General features: G+C 39.0%; 1 protein-coding gene across 4 annotated transcripts in view; it reads left to right on the forward strand.

The window, feature by feature from the left end:
• TRHDE (thyrotropin releasing hormone degrading enzyme) overlaps positions 1-22,580 on the forward strand; it is a 361,531-nt gene that overhangs the window by 94,640 nt on the left and 244,311 nt on the right. For all 4 annotated transcript variants that reach the window (XM_001488016.6, XM_023631426.2, XM_070253944.1 and 1 more), the window contains exon 3: positions 9,515-9,641. In XM_001488016.6, the coding sequence (XP_001488066.3) occupies positions 9,515-9,641 (127 nt within the window). The remainder of the gene's footprint in view (positions 1-9,514; positions 9,642-22,580) is intronic.

Raw genomic sequence — 22,580 nt, forward strand, 5'->3', positions numbered from 1 at the left:
TTACTCTCTGCTTCTGTCATGCTATTGCATTCTCCTTTTCTGTAGTCAAAACTCTCTCTGCTTTCCTCTTATAAGGACATTTCGATTACATTTAGGGCCCACCAAATAATCCAGGATAATCTCCTCATATGAAAATCCTTAATTTTAGTCATAATTGCCTTTAGTCATAATGTCCTTTTTGGTAACATTCACAGATTCTAAGGCTTAAGACATGGTTTCTTTGGGGGGCGTTATTCAGCCCACCACATGTATGTAGAAAAATGTGGCAACAGCCGTGTGAACACAGCAAAGCCGTGCCCTTTCCTTGAAGTGTCTGTAAGTTGGTTGAACTCGTAAGCTCCAAAGTGCACTAGTAATTACTGTGCTTAGTAGATACCTGTGAAGTGAGATACAAGAGGAGAGTGTACAGGTTGCCACAGTGCTATTTCCTCACCGAAGCACAGTGCAGTTGGACGCTGTAATCAATCTATTATAACAGCATTTAGTAGTGGAGTGGACAAGCACCTTTATTGCCATTTTATGGGAGTGAGCAACTTGTTGTCAGTCTCTATTGGCTAAAAGGCACTGTATTAGACACAGTAAGGTGCAAAACAAGAAATTGAAAAGACGTACCCAATGCTGAAAGAACTTAAAGTTCTATAGTGAGATGGACAAACACTTTAATTATGGAGCCTACGAACCTGTAGAATAAATAAAGGCCACGGATCCAAAAGGAACCCCATGGTCTGTAGCGAGCCTGTCTCGGAGTTCTCAGCAAGAGTTTCCTCGTGAATCCTTAGTCACATTCTGTGAGGGGACAATACAGTCAGGGACAGGCTGTCAGGGCAGGCTTACACTTGGCAGCACTCCAGACTCCCCTTTTAACGGTGTTCGACGTGAAGAGGATTTAGTCTAGGGCTGGTCCAGACCTCATTCAAGATGCTGAGTGATTGTTCTCAGAATACGCCTGCTCTGCACCCGTGGCCTGGCCTCCATGGTGAGCCTCATGGAGAGGCTCTGACGCTGGTTTCTGCAGTGTGTGCTAGTTAGAAAGGTAGTTTGAGGTAGTTGTGGTTTTGCTGTCACCCTGTGCCTCTTTCTTAGGATGGGGTTTTACCACCCATTCATCCCCAATTCTAAATTCTCCTTCTCAGAAGGAGTCCTTTAACTGTGTTGATGGGGACTCCCTATTACTGGCTGTTCTCAAATAAAAGCTACAGAACAAATTTTTCACTTGTAATATTACACTTGTCTACTCACTAGCCCCCCGTCTCAATATGTCTTAAATTTGGAGCCAAAATAATTTCACTTTGTCATTTTCAATCAGCTTGCTTTGCTTCGGCCTCTGAAGTAGCTCTCCAGTTCTCAGAGCAGCACTCCAGACCCCACAAGTGAGATGGGGCCCCTGCACCAGCTCCTGTCCCATCCGCCTGCGCCGCGCCTCCAGCCAGGCCAGCTCCTTCCCCAGCCCCCTCACCTCCTCTTCGTGTTTACCTGCTCCTGCAAAAGGCACCAGTTCCCAGTCTCTCTCAGAGTTTTGTGTGTATTTATCTCCCTAGGAAAAAAAGTTATCTTCTGTATTTTAAATAAGACTAATACTCCTTGGCTTTTGGTTTCTTGTTTACAACATCTTTTCCTCTTTATATCAATATATTTGTTTTCTACTTAGTGCCGAAATCACCTGCTCCCTTCTCTCTGGCTTGTTCTGTTTTACTGATTGGTATGAAGAACCCCAAATCAAATTATGTTCACATAGTCAAATTAATTCAGCTCTATAGCCTGAGAATTTAGTGACAGTACATCGCTGCGTTGCAGTTATTAAAGACACTGAGCTTTCAGTTAGGCAAAAAGAAAAGTAAACTTATTATTGTTATTATAGTGATATTTTAAAGACCTGAAATAATTTCTGTGTCTTCCAAAGTTACTAATGTACTCCTGCGGTGTAAAATTTTCTCAGATAATAACTCTGGCAAGCCAGGAGGTTTATTTAACTTACTGTACCAAATTATAAATGTCAAATCAGAGAAAATGTTATTCAAGTTTTTATTTAACAGGTGCACTACTGTGGTAAATGTTTCTTTTTTCATTGTTATGTGATGCAACTACATACTGCTTCATGTAATTATATAGCAACTAGTACAATTCACTTTTAACACAACAAATAATTAAAATAGTCTAGAAGAAAGGCTTTAGACAGAGATTTAGTTTCACTGTCTTAAAATGACTAAATGGCTATAGAAAATCTTCTCTTCAAATTCTTTATCTAAAATCAGAATTTACTGCAAACCCCATACTTATTCTACAGGTATTTTATAGAGATAAATAAGAAAATCTGTGAAGCATTTTAAGTTATTAAAAGAAAGCCTCCCAAAATTATTTAGTATAAGATTTTATAATATTTCTGAAAATGGCATGTGTTTGCTTACACTTTTTGCATTATATTACAATTTTATATGTATTTTTACCTCTCCGTTGAAATCTTTAGTACAGTGAAAGGCAGAGCATAGTACGTAGGAATGTGAATAACTGCTTGCTTCTCTTTATTGCCGTGACGCTCTGTTCCTGTGTCACTAAGTCACCGTCCTGTGGAGAGGACTTCTCCGAAGAGCCAGTGTGAATTCGGTCCATTGTGTTAGTCTCCATTGGAAGACTTTGTTGCTGGGTCTCCCCACTGGACCGTAAGTTCCTTGAAGGAAGAGACCCTATCTCTTTTGCTTACCTTTGGACACTTAGCATGTGAACAGTGGCCTTACCATTAACAGATGCTCATTAAATTGTAACTGAAGGCGTATCTGTCCCATTGATGAAATTCTTGAACAGTCTTTGATGTTCCTAATCTAAATTGCACAGCTCTCAGAGACAAAGTCAATTTGAATTTATCTAAATTTCCCTTCCATTATGACTCTCTTCCGAAGAATATTCTATCCTAACAATGGCAAATGTCTGACAGCAATGCCGTCTCTCCTTCCCTAAGAGCACAGAGAACATTTCACAGGTCATGCCACTTTCTCCTGCGAAGTGCAGATATGGTCTCAGGATTCTTTCCAATGCGTCCCCGAAGCAGCCACTCTCAGTTGTCAGGACATTTGAAACTTCATTGCTATCCCTGCTTTTGTGAGAAAGTGAGGTGACTGAAAAGATTGAGGATATCCGCCTTTAGTACTTTTCCCCTTCAATGATTAAAATACTTGAAAGTTTATAAAATGACAAAGCAAACATACTGTAAATATAGACAGTCTATGAAACTATGAGTAAGGGCTACCAGATCACACAGACAGCCCCTAGGAACACCTATTTTGGGCATTTAAGTGTCCCAAGGGATCAAACTAATGCAGCTCCTATCCCTGAGCTCGTGGCTGCTCTTTGTTACCACAGGGCTGGTACCATAAGGATGTTCTTCCAAAGCCAGCTGCTTCTATTACATTTCAATCACTACAGTTATTTCTGTCTTATCAGTACCAAGTTCATGGGCAGTTAATGGGAAAAAAAGGAGGAACACTCAAGAGGAAAGGATGGAGAATGATAGGTGAGCAGGCATGTACTTTCAAGGAAAGTGAGAAATGCAGAGGAGTAAAACTACGTGAAGATAGTAAAACTATGTACAAGATTATTTTCTCCTTAAAATAAGTGAGGACTAGATGAGAAGAATTTAGACAAATTAGTATGCTGAACCAATCTCTCAGGCATAATATGATACATAGATGATGATAAACTGTTAGCCCTGGAAGGAACTTTGGGCTGAGACCCACAGAAGTTGAATGACTTTCACAAGGTGACAGAAGTAGTTACTGAGGCAGCTGAGTCTCACAGCCCTGTGAGCAGTTCCTACCGTAACGTCTCTTCCACTGGAGTAAACGCGCAGTTTGGTTTATACTGGTTGTTGGGAGAATCTATGCAGAGGGAGAGATAAAGCCTGGTAAGCAATTTACATTTTCGGAGCTGTGCTCTTATCATGGAGTGTCAGGAAATGCAAATAAGCAGGTGTAATAAAACTATATTTCATTGCTTTTGAGTGCTAACTGTGTTTATGAAGATTCAATTTCTATGTTATGATTAAGTAGAACCTAGTTACTCTACAAAAAGAAAACAACCGTTTTTTCACAGTATAAAGTAAATTATTATACAGCAAATGCTTGATTAACCACATAGGAATTAACCTGTTTGTGAAATATTTTGAGCTTTTTCCCCTCTCCTTCAACTAGGTCTCACTTGTTCCAGTGGGGCACTGGAGTGAGACAGGCACAGATAAGGTGAACGATTGTTCTTAAGTGAGAATGTGACTACACTTGGCTTTACTTGGTAACTAAAGGACTTGTTCAATAGACTGTTAGTACCAGATGAATAAACCCATCCATTTCTCCACTTCCTTGCTGTCTCTCTAGTCCAAACCAGCATCATCTGTCACTTGGGCTTCTGCAGCAGTCAGACTCACTTCCTTTTATTTGTTCCTCTTTCCTCCTAATCCATCACCTACACTGCAGCTAATGTAATCTGTTAAAACATACTTCTGATCATGTCATTCTGTGTCTTAAAATTTTTAAATGACTTGCCTGTGACCAAAGTATTAAATTAATCTTCTACAATTTGGTCTATAAGGCCTTCTTTAATATGGCTTGAAGCTTCCTTTACTTCTCTAGTCTCACCTCTCAGTATATACCTCTCCACTTTTATAATTTTGTCTCTGCATGGAAAGACTTAACAAGCAGTCCCCCATACCTCAGTTCACCTTGATATAGGTCACTGATGTGATCTTTCTGAAATAAGCTTAATATCCTCCAGTGACTTACTTCCACTATTAGAATTAAGTCCTAATATTTACTATCACCTTTAAAATCACTTATTATTTAGTCAGCATTGTTGCCTGAGCACATAATGTTACTTTGGTCTGGGATATCAGCCACTTGGTAGTTTACTACACCCAGCTAGCTTATCCTTCAAGACTTAGCTGAAACCCCTTATCCCCTGAGAACCCAGTCTTATCAAAGGGTTGCTATCATATGCTCCCTTAGGATCTGTACCTACCTATGAAAGTCATTCATTCATTCCTCACAAATTTATTGACTGCCTATTATATACCAGGCACTTGAGAGGCAAATTGAATAAAATATTTGACCTACCAAAATGGCACTTTCCTATGGTTAGAACTAATAGATAAAAATCTTTTCCCTCATACAAGTTACATTCTTGGGAAAAAGGCAGCAAGCAGCATAATGAGTAAGTAAAATATATCCTTTGTTAAATGGTGATAAATATTACAGGAAACAATAAAGCAAGCAAGGAGGATAGAGAGTCCTGGGGTGGGAGGGAAAACGTCTCAGAAAGAAGAAGTGTTTGGGAAAGTATCTAAAGGAGTAGAGGGAACAAGCCATGGTGATATCTAGGGGAAAACTCAAAAGCCTTGAAGGGAGAATCGCTCTAGCGCATTGGAGGAATGCCCAGGAAGCCGGTGTAGGAATGAAGTGAGGATTTGCATGGAGCAAAGTAGTAGGAAATGAGGCTAGAGAGCTGAAGAGGACTCAGTTTTTATAGGGATATTGGGATCCTTGTAAAAACTTGGGCTTTTACTGTGAATGAGGTGGGAAACCACTGGAGGAGGAAAAGCAGAAGAGCAATATGATTTGACATTCACTTTTAACAGGGACGTTTTAGTTTCTTTGTAGAGAACAAACTGAAGGGAGGAAGACCTCAGGAGGAAACTAGAGCACACATCCAGGCAAGAAGTGAAGGAAGCATGGCGCAGGGTGGTAGTGAAGGGGTTCTGAGAAGTGGTTGAGTATGGATATATTTTTAAGGTAGAGCCATAAGGATTTCATGACCATTTGAACATGGAGTGTGAGAGAAAACAAGGACACTGTTGAGACATTGGGCTTGGGCAGCCAGATGGAAAACTTTAGGAGGAGTAGATGTGTGTGTGTTATCAGGAGTTTGCTTTTAGACATTAAAATCTGTTAGATATCTAAGTGGAGCTGTCCAGTGTGCAGTTGGATTAATGAATCTAGAAGTCTAGAATTATGGGGTAGGTTTTCAGTATCTAAATGATGTTTATAACCAGGAGACTAGATGTTATCACCAAAGGACTGAGTATAGACAGAGAAGTGAAGACCTGTATGGTTTGGAAACTGGGACCCTCCAACATTAAAAAGTGGGAAAGATGAGAAGGAATCAGCTAGGAGACTGAGGCAGGAAGGGGTGGTCAACCAGCTAGAAGGAAAAATAAGATGGAAGCCAAGTGAAGACAGCATTTGAAGGAGCGAAATGAGCAGCTGTGACAAATGCTGCTGATAGGTTAAGCATGTTGAGGACTGGAAACTGACTGCTAGATTTGGGATCCTGGAGTCATTAGCGATGCTGATGAGAACAGTCTGGTAGAGTCATGAGAATGAAAAAGGCTTGTTGCAGTGAGCTCAAGAGAGACGAAAAATAGGAGCATAAACGGGCAACCACCCTAATTATACCTGTTGTCTCAGTGTGTAAGTACTCCTTTTCATTCTAAAAGTGTTGTAGATTGGATGTTAACTTATATGTTAATCCAAACTATATAGAAAACTCTTTCAAGGAGCCTTGCTAGAACCATAGCTGGAGGACCTGCGGTAAACAAAAGATTTTTTTTAAACATAGGAAACAATACAGAGTATTTGTTTGCTGCCGAAAATGATCCAGTTTGGAAGCATAAATTGGTGATATAGGAGATAAAGGGGAGAATTTTGAGAATGATGTCTTTGAAAAGGCAAGAGGGGCTGGAATGTGGAGGGCTTGGCTGCAGACAGGAACTCAGTCAGTTCACCCTTTGTGATGGGAGTGAAGGCAGAGCACACTGTTACATTTCTCACATTTTATTTTGTTGTTGATGTGTTTGTTTTCCACACATTGTGAACCTCTTAAGAGCAGTAAGAGTAAATGCCCTCTTCATTTTGTGGCAGGAATTTTTATTGTTCTATTTCTATTCTCTAGTTCAATGCCTGGCACACAGCAGGTGTGCAATAAATGTTCAAATGAACAAATGAAGACACTGTGCTAAGCACGTGTATGTTTTATCTTCTTACTCAGATTGGATCATTTCCATCAAATCTTGACAACCAGATGGATTTAATCATGTTTCTCTTGTCTGGGCCTCCAGATATCTTGACTGACTGGTGGAGTTGATTGATAGGAATGATCAATGACGGTTCCTAGGAGTAAGATCAATGACCTTTTGCTGCATCATTTTGCAGGGATCCTGGTTATGGTTTTAACATGAATTTACTATTTACTTCACCTTGAACCTTCTGCAAGCCATCTCTTCTCCTCAGTATCCATTGTGCCATTTACAGTTTGCCATTCATATGGCATGTATCATTATCTGTTATTATTATCTAACTTACCTAATAACTGGGAAGGTCTTTGAGAATGGGGGTTACATCTTCCTTGCTTTTTTTCTTTGGTTAGAGAACGTGTCTTCTTCATCACTAAGTTAAGTCCAGGCCCTGTTGCAAAGCAGATGCTAAGTAAATATTGTTGTATGACTGAATGCATGAATGAATGATTACTGTCTGTGGTGCATGCTGTTGGCATGCAGAGCAGGTCGTCTTTCCTGTTTGACATGCCTATCCCCTGGCTCTCATTGCTTTGCTCCTAACAGCTCACACCTGAAATCTTCTCCAAAGTCTGTCCTTGGGCCACTGGAGCTACATCACCCAGATGCTGCAAGAACAAGAAGTGCCTGGGATTTTATGTCTTCTCCTTGGTAACCAATATCCAATGACCGAGGTGCAGGAGTATGGGAGTCTAGCTCTCGTGCCTCAAGGCAGTGCAAACTCACCAGTGCAGCTTACACTCCAGAGCTCCCTGCAGGGTCAGGCTGAGGCCAGGACTTCACCTGAAACTGTACCCTTGCTTGGCTTATTATCCTCCCTTCTCTTGCTTCCCTTTCTCCCTTGTGGGTTTCTCCTAAGGATGCTTCCTTAGTAAATCACTTGAATACTCGCCCTTTCCTTGGGGTCTGCTTCTTGGGAACTTTACCTAAGATGTTGCATGTTTATAAGCAGTTGATGTCAGGGGCAGGGAATCATAGCTGCTGTCTTTCTAAGGATGTGAAGTTCTGCTGCTGCAGGTGGTGTCTCCTGATAGGTCTTCGTTTTATATTCTGCCAACCAAAACCATAGATGATGGTGAATTAAATTTGATATTTGATTTGGTTGTTCGGTGGGAAGCAGTTTCAAAATTTCAGTAAATAATTGTTATTGAATTTAGTAAATATCTTATTGAATTACAGGTCTTTCTAACATAAAATCAGAATGTACTCCCTTAACCGTCTACTCTTTTTAATTATCCATATCTCTATCTCCTCTTAAGGAAGGATAATACAGAGTTAATTGTATAATCAATTTTTACATGATTGAGTGCATCTTTCTTTTGTCTTCCTGTTGAATATAAATATCCATTTCCACATACCGAGTAAACCGTTTTTTTTAGTGATTTTAAAAGAACACAAACTCCTTTATCGGTAAAATGGGATTGAGAGTAATGTGTTTTAGAACTGAAATGCACTTTAGCAACGAGCTGGTGGCCAACAACTTCATTTTATAGATGAGAACATTTGAGACCCAAAGAGGTTAAGTACTTTGTTCAGTATCACCCAGCTTGGTTAGTGGCAGAACAGGACTAACACCAGCTCCCGGGCTGCTGTGTTCTCCGCTGCTCCACGAAATGCCTATTTCTTATTCACAGAATTGGTGTGAGGATTAGAGACCTCACATCTGTGAAACGGTTTTAACCATTGGGAAGAAAGATGCTGGAAAGCTTTATGAAACCTTTATGAAAACTAATCCCATTTTAACCTTTTCTGTACAATTGTTAGTTTTGTTCAGTTTTATGTTGTTTGCCTCAGGCTTCTTTTTGACCAAGAAATAGGTAATATACAATGCTTGATTTAAAAATCAATATTAAGTATCTGGATTGTGTTAGAAATATGAATTACTTCACCTAGTTTTAAAGCCAGGAGAAGTTGCAGACGGCCTTCTGTAATGGCAATTTGTTTATGAACAGGAAAAGTTTTCTATTCCTACTTTGCATGTTGGGAAGAAGGACAGTTGGTTCCAAAGAAAGGGAGGAAGTATAAATTATATTTTTGTTCAGCCTGATAATACTTCCAAAGCTTGATGCAATGTGTCTTTAACAAACCATGAATTTTCTCTCCTGCCGAGCCACCATATCCTGCCTATTTTCAGCGTAGTCAGGGGACCATTATACTAATCCACTATGCCTTCATATCTCTGGCAAGCACATGTAAGTGATAACTTTGAATATTTATTTTGATGCAAGGTGTATAAATCTTCTCTATGTCATCTTGTAAAGCGAGGAAATTGTGACTTGCTCAACTTGGTTACTTTAATTGTTTAAGTTTGGTTCTTTCAGCATACTATGCTTTGATGTATGTACAAGAATACTGTTTAAGTTTTGTAGTATTTGAAGTGATTTGGGTAGATTCAAATATGCAGAGAAGATAAAATTTGAGTACCAAGAGGCTAAAGTCACTTCTCTCTCTATTTTTAATTAGGTCCGATTATATGCAAGACCCGATGCTATCAGAAGAGGATCCGGGGACTATGCTCTGCATATAACAAAGAGGTTAATAGAATTTTATGAAGACTACTTTAAAGTGCCCTATTCCTTGCCAAAACTAGGTAAGAATTTTCTTGGTTATTTTATTGGAAGGGCTCCTTGAAGGTGGAATTTCTTCTTCGTGTGTTTATTTGAGACATCCAGAAGCATGAAAATTCCAGCGGTTAAATTTTTAGAGAAGATGAGCACGAAAAATAATTTATTCCGAAGAGATAAAATACAATTTAGTGTTTCTGAAGTCTTAGCAAAAAGTGCTTTATGTAAGTTTAGGATTCCAAAAGCTAACCTAAATAGCTGTAATTTGTTGAATACATTCTGTGGAGGGTACTGGCCAACATCTTGCTTAATCTTCACAGCTGCTATGTGGGTAAGTACTGTCAGGACATTTTGCACATGCGGACGTTGAGACCCAGGGAGTCTCCCGTCTGTTCAGACAGCCAGTAAGTGAAGGAGCTGGGGTTTCAAGCTAGGTCTTGATGACTCCCAGACTATTTGATATTTTACCCTGAGAAGGTGCTCATTGATTTGTTTCTCTATCCTAATTCTCAGATGTTGGACTTCAACGTATTAGTTATACCTTAGATTACTTTTGTTCAGTCATAATTCCAATGCACATAGTAAATAGGATAAAATCAAGAGGGAGGGGAAACTATAATGATGGAGATTGTGTTCACCATGAATATTCTTCCATTTCTTCTTTTTACAAAGAGAATATGTTGAATAGTTGTTTGTTGAATGAATATATGAATGAATTTTGTTATCCTAATTTGAAAGAAGCTACTGCTTTTGCATGGGAATGAACTATGAATTTCCAGGAAGTTAAAAAGATACATACACCCATTAGAAATGCTGAAGTTATTTTTCCTTCTCAGAAGTCCTGTTTTGAAATATTGCATCACAGCAGTCCTTTGTTCTCCATCCCTTCTCCCCAGCCTTTGTCCTGCCCAAGAGCATTTTTGATCAGCAGCCACATACAATTCCTGCTCATTGGAGAGAATCAAGTGCTGACCTGGTCACACGTGTCAGTGTGTGCGCTGCAGGCTCTCCTCTCTGGAGGGCTGGGTCTGTTTTGTTAAAGCACCTGCTTGCCGTGCAGCTTCATTGGTCTTACACCAAGTCATTCAAAAAGTAGATAGGATGGCTGATGTTGTTATCAATGGGTGTGGCATACAATTTTAATGAGTCATATTACAATGTTCTGAGGTCTTTTTTAAAAATATATTCTTTTAGGATCCATCAGATTTTATTTCAAATTTCGAAACAAAATTTTATTTCAGATAGGATCTATGTTTTGTTTTGTTTTGTCTTCTTTCTTTCTTTCCCCCTCTATAGCAACTTCCCTATCAGAATCTGTTACACTGAAATCTCCCTAGTAGGCATCCAAGGCAGGAAGCACTATCTGACCTCATTTGCATGGGAGGTAACATTGTTCTGTACTCCAGGTAAACTGACTGGGACCTTCCCAGCTTGACCCTAATGTAAAATTCACGAGTGCTTATGTTGCAAGTTCAGCAAGAGAAATGAAATGTGGATCCTTGTCCCCTTCAGACCAGTACTTAGTAGAGCTCAATTTGGAACGTCAGGGGGCTCCCTGTGATTGGCAGCAGGCAGCGGGAAGCTCCTCTGTTCCTGTTTGGCTCACAGCTGAGCCATGCAGGCTTTCATCTGTGGAAAGAGCTGTATTCTCTGCTACAATTGCTTGTTAATCTGCCTTACGGTGTATACAACTGAATAATTTGACTTAGCCCAGCGCACTGCTTTTTATGTATCTAGGGGAGTTACCACAACCTGTTGTACTTCGTAAAATTTCTCTTAAAGTTCTAGTTATTTTATATTTCTGTAGATACGTGGATCTAAATGTTAATGGATTTAAAACTATGTTTTCTAAATACCCCCCACATAGAAATTCCTGAGCACAGAAGCATTTTGACAAGTCCTTACTTTCCATTGTACATTATGAATCATATTTTAAATAAATTCTATGGAAACCAATTCAGTCTTGATAATGGTGAAGGTGGATTATCCTAGATATCAGCTGCACCTGTCTTGTCTCTTCAGATCATCTAAGATGGTTTCCAAGACCATTCTCTCCTTCCTTCCACCCTCCTTCCTTCTCCTCTCTCCGTCTCTCCCTTTCTTCCTTCCTTCTATCATTTATTTAATGAGCATTTATTAAGTGCCTTCTTTGGGCACTTTTCTATGTGATGGGGATACAACAGTGAATAAAAAGGCAAAAATCCCTCCCCTCTTGGGGCTTACATTTTGTTAGAGAGAGACGTTAAAGAAATTAGTAACACGTATAGTGTATCAAATGGAGATAAGTGCCATTAAAAATAAATCTAGAACAGAGGGATAGGAAGTGTGTGGGACAGATGGGGTGTGGCAGGGGGCTGAATATTTTAAATAGGTGAATATGGAAGGCTTCATTGGGAAGCTGACTTTTGAGCAACAAACTTAAGGGAGTAGAGTAAGCCAAGTGGATATCATCGGGCAAGAACTGCAGGCAGAGGGAATCAAGTGCCCAGACTTTGAGGTGTGGGTTTAGTTGGCATATTTGAGGAACAGTAAAGAGTCGAGCATGACTGGAGCAGAGTGAGTGAAGGGGGTGAGATAGATGAGGTCAAAGAGTAGTGGGTGGCTGACAGATCATGTGGAGCCAGCAGGCTCTGGGAAGAACTTTGGCTATTGTTTTTTTTCTGGGTTAAGTGGAAATCTATTGGTCAATTTTGAGCAGAGGTATTACATAATCCGTTTTCTGTTATAAAAGGGTTATTTTTGTGGCTAGGTTGAATACATTGTAGGGCAGTGGTTCTCAGTCAAGGGTTGATTTTCAACCTCAGAGGCATTTGGAAATATCTGGGGACAATTTTGTTTGTTGCTACTCAAGGGGGATTGGTGGACTGTTTGCTCCCGGTGTTTAGTGGATAGAGGCCAGGGATACTGCTAAATATCCTACAATGCGCATGGTAGCCCTCACCGCAGTTATCTAGCCCAAAATGTCAGTAGTGCTGAGATTGAGAGATCCTGATGTAGGGGAAAGGGCAGAGGCATGAAAACCAGTTAAGAGTCTATGGAAAAATTCAGGCAAAATACGATGGTTGTTTGGGCTAGGATGTTAATAGTGAGGTAGTTGGAATGGTCCAATTCTGGACATGTACTGAAAGTAGAGACAAAAATTTGCTGATGAACAAGATTTGGGATGTGAGAGAACAAGAAGCACCAAGGGCGACTCCAAGATTTTTGGCCTGAGAATCTGAAGAATGGAGTTGCTGTTTACTGACACAGAAAGATTGTGGAAGGAGATACTTTTTGATGCTGACGTGTCTATTAAACATTTAGGTGGCACTGTGATGTCTGTAAGAAATTCAAATAGACAGCTGAATTTATAAATATAGAGTTTGAGTGAGTAATCTGGCTAGAGATATCCATTTGCCAGCATTATGATATATAAAGCAATGAGGCTGGATGGGATCAGCAGGGTTTTGAGAGAAGATTAAAAAAATAATAGGTACAGGGAGCGACTGATCCAGTGTTCAGAGGTTAGAGAGATTAGGAGCCAGTCAAGGCTACTGAGAAGGAGCAACTGGTTGAGACACTAAGTAAACAGGTACAGAATATGTGGTGTTCCAGGTATCTAGTGAAGAAAGTATTTCAAAGTATAGCAGATGATAAATTGTGGTAAGTCAAGTTAGATGAGGACTGAGAATTGATCATTTCTGGGTGCTAGGCATGTGAAGGTCACTAGTGGCTTTGACAAGAGCAGTTTCAGGACAATGCTGGATGGGTGTGTTCCAAAGCAAGTGGGGGCAGAACTGGGGAGCGGATATAGTGACTAGAGTCTGTGTGAGTACAGAGAACGGATCAGCATTTCTGAAAATGCCCCGTGGGCAGCGTTCAGGGAATACGGGGAAAGGGAGAAATGTTTGTATTCTCATAGTGTGCCTCTGCATGAGAGCTTGAACTGATAGCAGCCTTATCTCGCAGGTCTGTCCCTGTGCCAAACCATGTCAAGGAAGATGTGGGACTTGCCTCTTTCTTTGATTTGAGTTAGAAAACCAAAAACTGAAACAAATAAATAAGAAAACTCTCCACCAATTGACCTGACTTTACGGGACGCTTTGGACGGGATGTGGGTATGTGTGAACGCCAGGATGTTACATGGCAACAAAACAAAACAAACCCTTAAAATGTAATATTGGATTCTCCTTTTCTTAAAAGTCACTTTGCCATTCTGTCACAAATTCTGCAATATCTTCTCTCTTTTCTTCTCAAGTTCTTTCTCATTTCTCATGCTGAGTAGTTTAACTCTCTCTACAGTGGCATCACCTCATGTCAGCTCATCTTTGAGGGTAGTTTATCAGAATAGTTCCGGAGCAGGAATTCTGATACTTGCTGTTAGGACAACAATTTATTCTCCTGTTGCACAAGGATATTCCTTTAACATTTTTAAACCAAAATAGGCAGCCAGTGTATACTGTGCAAGGATTTGTTTTTAAATCTCTAAATTAGGTAATTAAAATTATTGGTATGAGGTTTGTTGATGTTTTCTCTTTCTTGGTGCTGAGCTGTGATGAGAGGTATGGGTCTACCTGATGGAGTGCAGTGTCATTCCCATGGCTCCACGCCCTAATTTCACGAGGACTCTCAGGGGCACGGAGGTTCTTTACTTTAAAAGAAGGTGGTTGTAGATGTAAAAGAATTGTCTGTCCTCTTATCCCAAAAACGTATTGCCCGCAACTTTAAAAACAAATGGGTTTGTGTTTACTAAATTTTGGCCACTCTTAAGGGCTTTGTATATCCTAACTCATTCAATCTTTTTCATTGCCTTTTGAGGTAGTAGCTGTTATTTTCTCATTTTCTGGGTGGGGAAAGTAGGCATTAAGTGACTAAGTAATGTACTCAGATCACACAGAAGGAATTAGTGGATTTATAATTCAAACCCAGTCTGTCTGGCTCCAGAGGACTAGGATTCTGCTGAAACAGATTTTAGAAATTTTGAAAATTCAGAGATTAAAATATGTCACCTTAATAAACTGGGCTATCTTATTGTTAGAGAGAGAACATAATCACTATTTGTGTTAATTTCACGTTGATGTTAAACCTAATATATGGTCCTTGTGGAAAATTTGGAAGCAAAAAACATAAAGAAGTGCACATCTTAGAACTCATAATTTCATCAACCAGAAGATGTATTTATTTCAAATGTTTTTTCATCATAGATGTTTTCTAAGTTAATTAGGTGGCAGATAAAGTGGTTCAAAATTGTATTGGAATCTTTTGTTATTCATCCTGTTTAGATTTCAGTTAATTATGGCACATAGTTTTCAGTTTCCTTTTGCTGCTACTTTGTAATTTGTAAATCGATAAGTTTTGAAAATGAGTTTACTGATTGCTTCTTCTCAGGACACCATGCTTTTATGAAGAATTTGGTACCTCCCTGGCACAGTGCTGTGATTGTAGAGGGAGCACGGATATTTTGTAACAAGAATTTCTGGCCTCAAGGAGATTGTGGTTTTGTTGAGGACAGAATACAATATTTACAGGAATGGATGGATTAGAAACACACAATACGGAGTATAATCAAGTACCAAAATTTTGTATGACAAAAATACAGTACCACATTAAGAATATTGGATCATTGCACAATGATGTAAGCATGAAATGCACATAAAAAGGAAACCTTATCTTTACCTGAATCTTGAAAAAATAAACAAATGTAATCGGGGGTGGAGAAGAAAGGGGAGAAGTCATTGTGAGAACTGTGTAGTAGGGAAAGTCCATAGATACTGTAGGCTCTATATATTGTGTTGATGGAGTCTACTTTTCTAGAATGGAACAGATAAGTTATAGGACAGATTGCCCTATTGGAGGTCATAAATAGGAGAGGCTAGTTTGAATGATTGAGTTTCATTGAAGCTCTAACAGGTGTATCCATTTCTTTATTGTGGTGGTGATGATGGTGACGATAATGACAATTTGCTATCTGCAAGTAGTAAAGCTTTGGAGTTTTTTCTTTCATGAAATATTTGTATTCACTGCTAAATCTTTCACTCTTTGTGGTTATGTATCTTTTTTCTCTGAACAGTGGATATATTTGCTGTTTTTAATTTGAGGTGATAATTATATAATACTATTCCTCTCTTAATTATGCATCTCAAACTTGAGTTATTATTTGAGATTTATTTTTTTAAGTATGACTTTTTCTACCTTCCTTTTGATTAGGTAAATACTGCGTACTGTGCATGTGTTTTGTTGATGGCCCTAAGGAGTAACACTGTTTTTTTTTTATTGTTGAGTTAATGATAGGTTACAATCTTGTGAAATTTCAGTTGTACATTATTGTCTGTCAGTCACGTTGTAGGTCACCCCTTCACCCTTTGTGCCCACCCCCCACCCCACCTTTCCCCTGGTAGCCACTAGTCTGTTCTCTTTGCCTACATTTTTAAATTCCACATATGAGTGGAGTCATATAGAGATTGTTGATCTCTATGTGGCTTATTTCACTTAACATAATTCCCTCAAGGTCCATCCATGGTGCTGCAAATGAGACAATGTTGTTACTTTTATGGCTGAGTAGTATTCCATTGTATATATATACCATATCTTCTTTATCCAATCATCTGTTGATGGGCACTTAGGTTGCTTCCACATCTTGGCGATTGTAAATAATGCTGCAATAAACATTCGGGTGCACAGTACAAAAACAGTTTGGTTTTTGCTGACCTCAAGCTTTTTGTATAGATACCCAGTAGTGGGATAACTGGATCGTATGGTAGTTCTATTTTTAAGTTTTTGAGGAATCTCCATACTGTTTTCCATAGTGGCTGTACCAGTTTGCATTCCCACCAGCAGTGTATGAGGGTTCCTTTTTCTCCACAACCTCTCCAACATTTGCTACTTTTTGTTTTGGTTATTTTTGTCATCCTAATGGGTGTAAGGTCATATCTTAGTATAGTTTTGGTTTGAATTTCCCTGGTTATCAGTGATGAACATCTTTTCATGTGCCTATTGACCATATATCTACTTTGGAGAAGTGTCTGTTAAGCCCATTTTTTGATCAGGTTGTTTGATTATCTGTTGTTGAGTTGTGTGAGTTCTTTATATATTATGGATATTAAGCCTTTGTCAGATGTATGACTTGGCAAATATTTTTTCCCAGTTAGTGGGTTTTTTTTTTGTTTCAATCCTGTTTTCCTTTGCCTTGAAGAAGCTCTTTAGTCTGATGAGGTCCCATTTCTTTATTCTTTCTATTGTTTCCCTTGTCTGAGAAGACATGGTGTCTGAAAAGATCCTTTTGATACTGACGTCAAAGAGTGAACTGCCTACATTTTCTTCTAGAAGCCTTATGGTTTCAGGTCTTACTTTTAGGTCTTTGATCCATTTTGAGTTTATTTTGGTGAATGGTGAGAAAGAATGGTCGATTTTCATTCTTTTACATGTGGCTTTCCAGTTTTCCCAGCACCATTTGTTGAAAAGACTTTCTTCTCTCCATTGTAGGCCCTCAGCTCCTTTGTCAAAGATTAGCTGTCCATAGATGTGTGGTTTTATTTCTGGGCTTTCACTTCTGTTCCATTGATCTGTGCACCTGTTTTTGTACCAGTACCATGCTGTTTTGATTACTGTAGCTTTGTAGTATGTTTTGAAGGCAGGGATTGTGATGCCTCCAGCTTTGTTGTTCTTTCTCAGGATTGCTTTAGCAATTTGGGGTTGTTTGTTGCCCCATATGAGTTTTAGGATTATTAGTTTTATTTCTGTAAAGAATGTTATCGGGATTCTGATTGGGATTGCATTGAATCTGCAGATTGCTTTAGGTAGAATGGACGTTTTAACTATGTTTATTCATCCAATCCATGTACATGGAATGTTTTTCCATCTCTTTATGTCATCATCCATTTCTTTCAGAAAATCCTTGTAGTTTTCGTTGTATAAGTATTTCACTTCCTTAGTTAAATTCACCCCAAGGTATTTTATTCTTTTTGTTGCGATTGTGAATGGTATTGTGTTTTTGAGTTCTTTTTCTGTTAGTTTGTTATTAGAGTATAAAAATGATACTGATTTATGTAAGTTGATTCTATACCCTGCAACTTTGTTGTAGTTGTTGATTATTTCTAAAAGTTTTCCAATGGATTCTTTGGGGTTTTCTGTATATAAGATCATGTCGTCTGCAAACAGTGAGAGTTTCACTTCTTCCCTCCCTATTTGGATTACTTTTATTCCTTTTTCTTGCCTAATTGCTCTGGCCAAAACCTCCAGTGCTATGTTTAATAAGAGGGGTGATAGAGGGCATCCGTGTCTCATTCCAGTTTTCAGGGGAATAGCGCTCAGTTTTTGCCCATGGAGTATGGATGTTGTCTGTGGGTTTGTCATATATGGCCTTTATTATGTTGAGATAGTTCCCTTCTATCCCCATTTTGTTCAGAGTTTTTATCATAAATGGTTGTTGGATCTTGTCAAATGCTTTATCTACATCTATTGAGATGATCATGGTTTTTATTCTCCAATTTGTTGATGTGGTGTATCACGTTGATTGATTTGCAGATGTTGAACCATCCCTGTATCCCTGGTATGAATCCCACTTGATCATGATGTATGATCCTTTTGATGAATTGCTGAATTTGGGTTGCCAAAATTTTGTTGAGAATTTTTGCATCTATGTTCATCAGCGATATTTTGGCCTGTAGTTCTTTTTCTTGCTGTCCTTGTCAGGCTTTGGTATCAGCATGATGTTGGCCTCGTAGAATGTGTTAGGAATTGTTCCATCCTCCCTAAGTTTTTGGAATAGCTTGAAAAAGATAGGTATTAAATCCTCTCTGAACGTTTGGTTGAATTTCCTGGGAAAGCCGTCTGGTGCTGGGGTTTTTTTCTTTGGGATACTTTTGATTGCTGTTTCAATCTCTTTCCTTGTGATTGTTCTGTTCAGATTGTCTGCTTCTTCTTGACTCAGGTTTGGGATATTGTAGGAGTCCAAGAATTTATCCATTTCCTCTAGTTTATCCATCTTGTTGGCATACATTTTTTCATAATATTCTCTTATAATCCGTTGTATTTCTGTGGAGTCTGTTGTTATTTCTCCTCTTTCATTTGTGATTTTGTTTATTTGAGCTTTCTCTCTTTTTTTCTTTGTAAGTCTGGCTAGGAATTTGTCAATTTTGTTTATATTCTCAAAGAACCAGCTCTTTGTTTCATTGATCCTTTCTACTGCCTTTTTTTAGTTTCAATAGCATTTATTTCTTCTCTGATTTTTATTATTTCTCTCCTTCTGCTGACTTTGGGCTTTGGTGGTTCTTCTTCCTCTAATTCAGTTGGTGTGGTTTAAGATTGCTTACTTGGGATTTTTCTTGTTTGTTAAGATGTATCTGTATTGCGATGAATTTTCCTCTTAATACAGCTTTTGCTGTGTCACTTATGAGTTGGGATGGCATGTTATCATTTTCATTTGTCTCCAGGTACTTTCTGATTTCTTCTTTAATTTCTCCAATGATCCGTTGCTTGTTCAATAGCATATTGTTTAGTTTCCACTTCCTTGTGCCATTCTCAGCTTTTTTCTTGTAACTAATTTCTAGCTTTATAACATTATGATTGGAGAAGATGCTTGTTATTATTTCAATTTTTTTAAATTTGTAGAGGCTTGCCTTGTTTCCCAACATATGGTCTATCCTTGAGAATGTTCCATGTGTGCTTGAGAAGAATGTATATTCTGCTGTTTTTGGATGGAGTGTTCTATATATGTCTATTAAGTCCAACTGTTTTAGCTTTTCATTTAGCTCCATTGTTTCTTTGTTGATTTTCTGTCTGGATGATCTGTCCATTGATGTGAGTGGGGTGTTGAGGTCCCCTACTATTATTGTGTCATTTTTGATATCTTCTTTTAGGTTTGTTAATAGTTGCTTTATGAACTTTGGTGCTCCTGTGTTGGGTACATAGATATTTATAAGCGTTATTTCTTCTTCATGAAGTGTCCTTTTATCATCCTATATTGGCCCTCTATGTCTCTCTTTACCTGCCTTATCTTGAAGTCTGTTTTGTCTGATATAAGTATTCTGACACCTGCTTTCTTTTGTTTGCTATTAGCTTGGTATTGTCTTCCACCCCTTCACTCTGAGCCTGTGTTTCTCCTTGGGGCTGAGGTGTGTTTGCTGGAGGCAACAAATTGTTGGATCTTGTTCTTTAATCCATCTTGCCACTCTGTGTCTTTTTATTGGAGAGTTCAATCCATTTACATTGAGGGTGAGTATTGATGCATGGGGGCTTAATGCTGTCATTCTGTTGCTTGTTTTCTGGTTTTCCTGTGTTTCCTTTGTTTCTCGTCCTGTGTGTTTTAGCCTACCATTGACTTCTGCAATTTCTTATGCTGGGTTTCTTAGCTTTTTCCCTACTTATTTTTTGTGTCTCTATTCTGTTTTTTAGTTTAGTGGCTACCCTGAAGTTTGTATTCAGAATCTCGTGTATAACATAGTCCATTTTCTCATGGTCTCTTACTTCCTTAGCCTAGACGGATTCAGTCCCTTTCCTCTTCTGCTCCTAAATTATTATTTTCATCTCTTATTCCAACTTGTGTTGTGAGTTTGTGGTTAGAGTGATAAGACTTTCTTTGCTTTGGTGATTTCCTTCCCTTTATCCTAATGCTATAGTTGAATATTTGCTATCCTAATCTGATTCTATATGTTTGTCTCCCTACTCTGTCTTTTGTTGACGCCTTGCTTCCTTTTTTCCTTTTTTCAGGTATGAGAGCCTTCTTGAGGATTTCTTCTAGTGGAGGTCTTGTGGATATGAAGTCCCTTAGTTTTGTTTGTCTGGAAAAGATTTAATTTCTCCCTCATATCTGAAGGATATTTCTGCCAAATAGAGTACTTTTGGCTGAAGATTTTTATCCTTTAAAGTTTTCAATATGTCATTGCAATCTCTCCTAGCTTGTAACGTTTCTGTAGAGAAATCCACTGAAAGTCTGATAGGGGTTCCTTTGTAGGTTATTTTCTTCTGCCTTGCTTCCCTGAGTATTCTTTCTTTGTCATTCATTTTTGCCATTTTTACTACTATATGCCTTGCAGTAGATCTTTTTACATTGACAAATATAGGAGATCTGGAAGTTTCCTCCACACACATTTCTCTCTCAATTCCTAGATTTGGGAAGTTTTCTTCTATTATTTCTTTGAGCACACTTTCTGCTCCATTTACCTTTTCCATGCCCTCAGGAATTCCCATTATTCTTAAGTTGCATTTTCTCATTGAGTCAGCTATTTCTCAGAGATTTTCTTCAGTTTTTTTTTAGACTTATTTCTCTTTCTTCCTCTGCCTGGAGCCCTTCAGCCTCTCTATCTTCAATTATGCTAATTTTCTCCTCTATGGTGTCTACACAGGCATTCAGGGAATCTGTATATTGTTTTATCTGATCCATTGTATTTTCCATTTCTAGTATTTCTGATTGATTCTTCTTTATAGTTTCAATCTCTTTTGTGAAGTAACTCCAGAACTCATTAACTTGTTTCTCTATATTTCCCTTTACCTCATTGAGTTTTTTGATGATAGCTATTCTGAACTCATTTTCACTTAGTTTACCTATTTCCAAGTCCTCAGGACATACTTCTGTGTTTTTATTGTTTTCCTTTTGGACTGGAGGTTTTATAAATTGCTGGATGGTAGAGGAGCGGCTTTTGCGCGTGATGCTATTATTCGGTTGTGGTTACAGCCTGTCCCCACTAGATGGGGGTCAAGAGCCGCACATTCTGAGCCCTTCCACATTCAGCTACATGACGCATGTAGCGCGGGTTGGGGGAGGAGGGGCAGTTTCTCTTGTGTGCAGACCTGGATTCTGATCAGCTCTTGCTCTCCAGTTTCCCAGGGCCCTGGCGTGATGGGGTCCCCCATGTGAAAGCTTTCAGACCTGGATTCCAATCATCTCTTATTCTCCAGTTTCCCAAGGCCCTGGTGTGATGGGGTCCCCCATGTGAAAGCTTTCAGACCTGGATTCCAATCATCTCTTGTTCTCCAGTTTCCCAGGGCCCTGGTGTGATGGGGTCCCCCATGTGAAAGCTTTCCCCCATTAGAGGGTTTCTGCTGCATGGGCGGTGGGGGTCCTGGATGATCCCGTGGACTCACGGCCCCTCCCCTGCTCCTTCCTTCACCCCTGGCAGTGATCCCAGTCTCTAGGGGAGGGAATGCAGTTCTCTCTTACCCCATTCCAGCTCCTCTGAGGGTGGCTCTAGCCTCTCCACCCTTTGTTGTTTGGCTGCTGCGGGTCTCTGACGGTTTCTGTTATTAGGATTTTGTTTTTGATTGGAAAGCAGTTGCTCTTTTTGGTTGTAACTTGGAGGGGAGAGAATCCCGGGTGAGCTCACTCTGCCATGTTGCTGATCGAGTAACACTGGTTTTTAAAATGAAATCTGGAGGCTCTTTATATCCTCTGGTCTAATTCTGTATAATGTCAATTCACTCCCAAGATACTTCCTTCAACCAGAACGTCTCAAAATATTTGAACTTATACTGGAACTACTTAATTCTACACTTTCTTGGTGGAAACTGAGGTGGAAACATAAGGGACACTCCGTGGAGTAACATTATTAGTATATTCTTAGGGAATCCAATGAGGTGGTCCTTTGCCTTCTAATTTACCGAGTACTGTAGAGAAATAAGTTTCTTCAAATGACTATCCTTTCCCCCTTTTTGAAATCAAATAAGTATAGTCTCCCTGTATTTTATGAAGGTAATTTATTTCTGAAAAATTCTTCATCTGGTGATTTTCTCATAAACCAAAAGAGTTATCATTTCTTTTAATGGGAACTATTTTTGATATGTTCCTAACCTCCACTTTTACAACCATTTGTGCTAGAACAGCACCAAATCCTATAAAAAGGGGCAGAGTTACTTCAATATTTAACAGTTATCTTAACACCATTTAACAAGGCCTTTTTCTCCTTCATTAATTATTCTATGATATGGTCATTTAATTATTCTTGTTTAGCTATTTTGCAGCTGTTATGTGCTATACACTTTCAGGACTATAC

The sequence above is a fragment of the Equus caballus genome, chromosome 28, assembly GCF_041296265.1.
Source record: "Equus caballus isolate H_3958 breed thoroughbred chromosome 28, TB-T2T, whole genome shotgun sequence".
In the NCBI taxonomy this organism is placed as follows: Eukaryota; Metazoa; Chordata; class Mammalia; order Perissodactyla; family Equidae; genus Equus; species Equus caballus.